General features: G+C 42.2%; 1 protein-coding gene across 1 annotated transcript in view; it reads left to right on the top strand.

The window, feature by feature from the left end:
- Positions 1-1902: 1902 nt before the first annotated feature.
- The window catches only part of SARC_02213 (hypothetical protein), a gene marked incomplete at its 5' end in the record, with an annotated part of 8344 nt that continues 5469 nt past the window's right edge, over positions 1903-4777 (top strand). Inside the window, 5 exons of the mRNA XM_014304067.1 lie at positions 1903-1990; positions 3319-3554; positions 3737-3924; positions 4134-4207; positions 4376-4514. Of these exons, the coding sequence (XP_014159542.1) occupies positions 1903-1990; positions 3319-3554; positions 3737-3924; positions 4134-4207; positions 4376-4514 (725 nt within the window). The remainder of the gene's footprint in view (positions 1991-3318; positions 3555-3736; positions 3925-4133; positions 4208-4375; positions 4515-4777) is intronic.

Genomic DNA, 4777 nt, shown 5'->3' with positions numbered 1-4777 from the left:
TATATGTGTACCTACATGCTATTTGTATACCTACAATGCTATATGTGTATTTACAATGCAGGGGTATATTACATATAAATGTGTACCTATATTACATATAGATGTGTACCTACATGCTATATGTATACCTACAATGCTATATGTATATTTACAATGCATGGGTATATTACATATATGTGTACCTACATGCTATTTGTATACCTACAATGCTATATGTGTATTTACAATGCAGGGGTATATTACATATATTTGTGTACCTACATGCTATATGTATACCTACAATGCTCTATGTATACCTACAATGCTATATGAATACCTACAATGCTATATGTATATTTACAATGCATGGGTATATTACATATATATGTGTACCTACATGCTATATGTATACCTACAATGCTATATGTATACTTACAATGCAGGTATATATTACATATATATGTGTACCTATGGATTCCTTTTCATAGATTTCGTTGCATACTCAGTTACCCATACCCCTCCTAACATCATAGACATTCGAGTGACGGTTTTATATACACATACACACATAGTTGATCATCTTATTCTAAGTATATTCCTATCTACTTCATATACACATACACACATAGGTGACCAACTTGCTCTTTCTATACTATACGTATTCACCTGCGTACTGTATATACACATACACACATAGGTGACCATCTTGCTCTAACTATACTATACGATTTCACCTGCCTACTGCATATACACATACACACATAGGTGACCATCTTGCTCTAACTGTACTATACACATTCAGCTGCCTACTGGATATACACATACACACACAGTTGATCATATTCCTCAAAGTATATTCCTACCTACTGCATATACACATACACACATAGGTGACCATCTTCCTCTAACTATATTCTGTGCATTCACTTGCCTACGTCACACACAGTTGGGTGAGTTTGAGCCTACTGAAGTAGGGACTGTCAAAGTGGCGCCAGGGCCATCTATCACTGTGGGAGGGAAGACCTCACTGGTTGTCAGTGACAGGGACGTGTGGCTGGCCATTCAAAACGAGGTATGCATACGCATATATACTTGAAGATGCATTTATACCTATATATGCATGTATATATATGCATATAGACTCATATATGCAGATATACCTATATATGCATGTTTGCCTATCTATGTATGTATAGCTATATATGCATATAGACCCATATATGCAGATATACCTATATATGCATGTATATCTATGCACGAATATATGTCTATATATGCATATATACCTATATAGGCATATATAACTATGTACTTATATACGGCTATATATACATATATTCTTGTATATGAAAATACATATACATATCCATTTATACCTACGCATATATGCCCATACGTGCAGTTGGGGAGTGCCATTTATACACATAACAGGTCATTGCTGACCGCGTGTGCCTCCTCTTCCTTCATAGGTGCAAGAGTTCATTCAGGAGTACCTGGGCAACCCACAGTCAGGCAATGCGTATGTGTGCGTGTTCCTATGCACACCGTTAGCCACACACATGTTTCATCGACTGTGTGGTTCACCTGATGGAGTTCCATCGTGTGCGTTCGGGTAGTGTTTGGTACTGAAGGTCAGATAGATACGTGTTGTTCTATTGATAGTTTATGGTATGCATATTTCTATTTATAGTTCATGTAGTGTTTGGTACTGAAGGTCAGATAGACACGCGTTGTTCTATTTATAGTCTATGGTGTGTTTCTGTTTTTAGTTCATGGTGTCTCATTTTTAAGCCCCCTTAATGGCCCCATTTGCAGAAGTAAATAGGCCGCGCATCACTCTATCTATAGTTTATTCTATGCGTATTTTCTATGTTCACATCATGCTATCCCATCTCTGAGCCCTCCTAATGACCCCCTTTGCAGAAGAAAAATAGGCCGTGCAAGAGGCCAATCGATTTCGGAATTGGATAAGTTCGATCTGAAAGAGCTCTTCTCCGCTAGCGGCGCAAAGGTATCTCCCACAGCCGTCAGTCGCATGTCACTGTGCGCACGTGTTCACCCATACGGAGATCAAGGCCGGTTGTAGTCCTGGTTGTAGTCTCGTGTTGGCTGATAATAGTAGCTTGAGTAGTGCGACGGTATGAGTGTATTTTACTAAATGAGAGTGCGGTTGCTGTTCCGTGTGCTTATAGTGAGTGAGTTGGGTGATTGAATCTTGTAGTGAGTGAGTTGGGTGATTGAATCTTGTAGTGAGTGAGTTGGGTGATTGAATCTTGTAGTGAGTGAGTTGGGTGATTGAATCTTGTAGTGAGTGAGTTGGGTTATTGAATCTTGTGGTGAGTGAGTTGGGTATTGAATCTTGTAGTGAGTGAGTTGGGATTGAATCTTGTGGTGAGTGAGTTGGGTGATTGAATCTTGTGGTGAGTGAGTTGGGTGATTGAATCTTGTAGTGAGTGAGTTGGGTGAATGAATCTTGTGGTGAGTGAGTTGGGTGAATGAATCTTGTAGTGAGTGAGTTGGGTGATTGAATCTTGTAGTGAGTGAGCTGGGCCATGTAGGTCTGCTATGCTTCACACGAGTGGGTGGCAGAGTATTTGGATCACTGTAAGCTCTCACACGTTTACCACATTTGTGATGTGGATGTGTATATCATGTTTATATCAACGCCTGTGTGTGTGTCGTGTGCTGTAGTGGAATAGCATTGCGAATGAGTCGAATGAGTGTCCCATGGGCTGTTGTGGTTGTTGGTTGTTGTGAATAAAACAGTACGACGAACTACATAGCTTCGTCGCCTCATTGGGTATCTATTGCACTGGTTGTATGGTGTACCTACCCAAACTAACCAACGGTAACGGCGTGTGTGAATATGATACTGCTGCATGGCTTTGTCTATTGCACTTGTTGTATGGTGTACCTACCCAAACTAACCAACGGTAACGGCGTGTGTGAATATGATACTGCTTCATGGCTGTATCTGTTGCACTGGTTGTATAGTGTACCTACCCAAACTAACCAACTGTATCGGCGTGTGTGAATATGATACTGCTGCATGACTTGCCTGTTGTTCCCACACGCCACTGCGGGTAGGTACCGTGACGGCTTCAATAACGCTCTATCTTCCACGCACAACCACGTAGGTATCAGCCGATTGCTTTCTGAGTTAACTTGACACACTCTTCCGCTTCGCGTCCAGTCAATTCGTCGTGAATTCCTACCCAACAATCGCGAGAATCTGATTGGTCCCCACACCACTGCAGCCACTCAAAATCCTGAAAATGCTTCAAACCTATCTCTAAACCATGTATCAAATGTCTAGCCACTCCTTTCTCCTCCCGGCAGAATCGCACACTCTTCCGCTTCGCGTCCAGTCAATTCGCCGTAAATTCCGACCCCAACAAACGCGAGAATCTGATTGGTCCCCACACCACTGCGGCCACAGTCGGCGGCAATGGTGTGGGGGGGGGCGTGTCTCGGGCGGTGGTCTGTGACCCGAGTCCGTTGAACTTCGCATGTTTTTACAAGCCAGTGATAGCCTTCTGCAAGGAGATGGAGGCCCGCTGCCACTCCCCGTCCGTGTATGTGTGTGTCTCTTGTGTGTGTGTGTGTGTGTGTGTGTGTGTGCATGCGTGTACGCATGTGTGTGCACATGCGCTTATGCGTGTATGTGTGCATGCGCATATATGTGTGTGTGTCTCCTCTTTCCTTCGTCTACACCTGTCCTTTTCTCCATTTCCGTACCTACTCCATGCTCTTTCAGGGCATCATATCAACCCTGCCACGTGCCATCATTCATCTGCGTTGCTCTTATTCTCATGCAATCGCTGCCCACCCACTGGCTCAGGGACGCGCCTCCGCTGCAGGTGTTCATGTCTAACTTTGGGAAGGTGCAGTTTCTGGACTTTATTCGCAACGAGAGTTTGGACAGACTCAAAGTGGCCGTGGAAGGTACACCCCAGTGACTATGTGTATTCTCGCTGATCTGTGTGTACTATTATCGCTGATTACTATGTGTAGTATTATCTGTGTGTAGTATTCTCGTTTCTATTGGGAGTATCAACAGTGTGCACTATTATATATATATATATATATATATATTATAGATATTGCTAACGTCAACGTTTGACATTGTCTGTCCCTTTGGCCGTTCCTTGTAGATCCGGACGCATTCGCCGTTGTCGGTGGGCTGAATTCAGATTCCAATGGACATAAAAAGAGCTTGTTGGTGAAGGTATGTCTATAAAACCCTAAGACTTTAAACTCCAAAATACACTCCTATTACTCCTTACCTTACATCTACCTACGTACCCCAGTAGGCAGTTCCTATGCATATGCATGTCCACATGTACTTCTCTGCATGCTCACACACTCCTTTGCCCGTTGTTATACACATCCGTAGAGTGTTGTCGTAGTTGAATGCATCCAGGACGATCTACAGGCCATTGTGCGGCAGTTGCCTGAGTTTAAGAGCGATATCATGGGCATCATGTGTGACCTCCTGGAACACTACCAGTCAGCCTGCGAGGAGGTGTACACCGGTATGTTGTGCGAGTGGTGGCTGGTCATAGGTGTGTATTAATGGCTGCTGAGATCATGCTATATGTGCATTTGTGTGTGTATGTGTATGTGTGTGTGTATGTATACGTATTTGTATATGTATATGTATACGTATATGTATATGTATATGTATACGTATATGTATATGTATATGTATATGTATATGTATATGTATATGTATATGTATATGTATATGTATATGTATATGTATATGTATATGTATATGTATATGTATATGTTATGT

The sequence above is a fragment of the Sphaeroforma arctica genome (assembly GCF_001186125.1).
Source record: "Sphaeroforma arctica JP610 unplaced genomic scaffold supercont1.96, whole genome shotgun sequence".
In the NCBI taxonomy this organism is placed as follows: Eukaryota; class Ichthyosporea; order Ichthyophonida; genus Sphaeroforma; species Sphaeroforma arctica.
The sequence above is the reverse complement of the archived record's forward strand: the minus strand, read 5'-3'. Positions and strand labels throughout refer to the sequence as shown.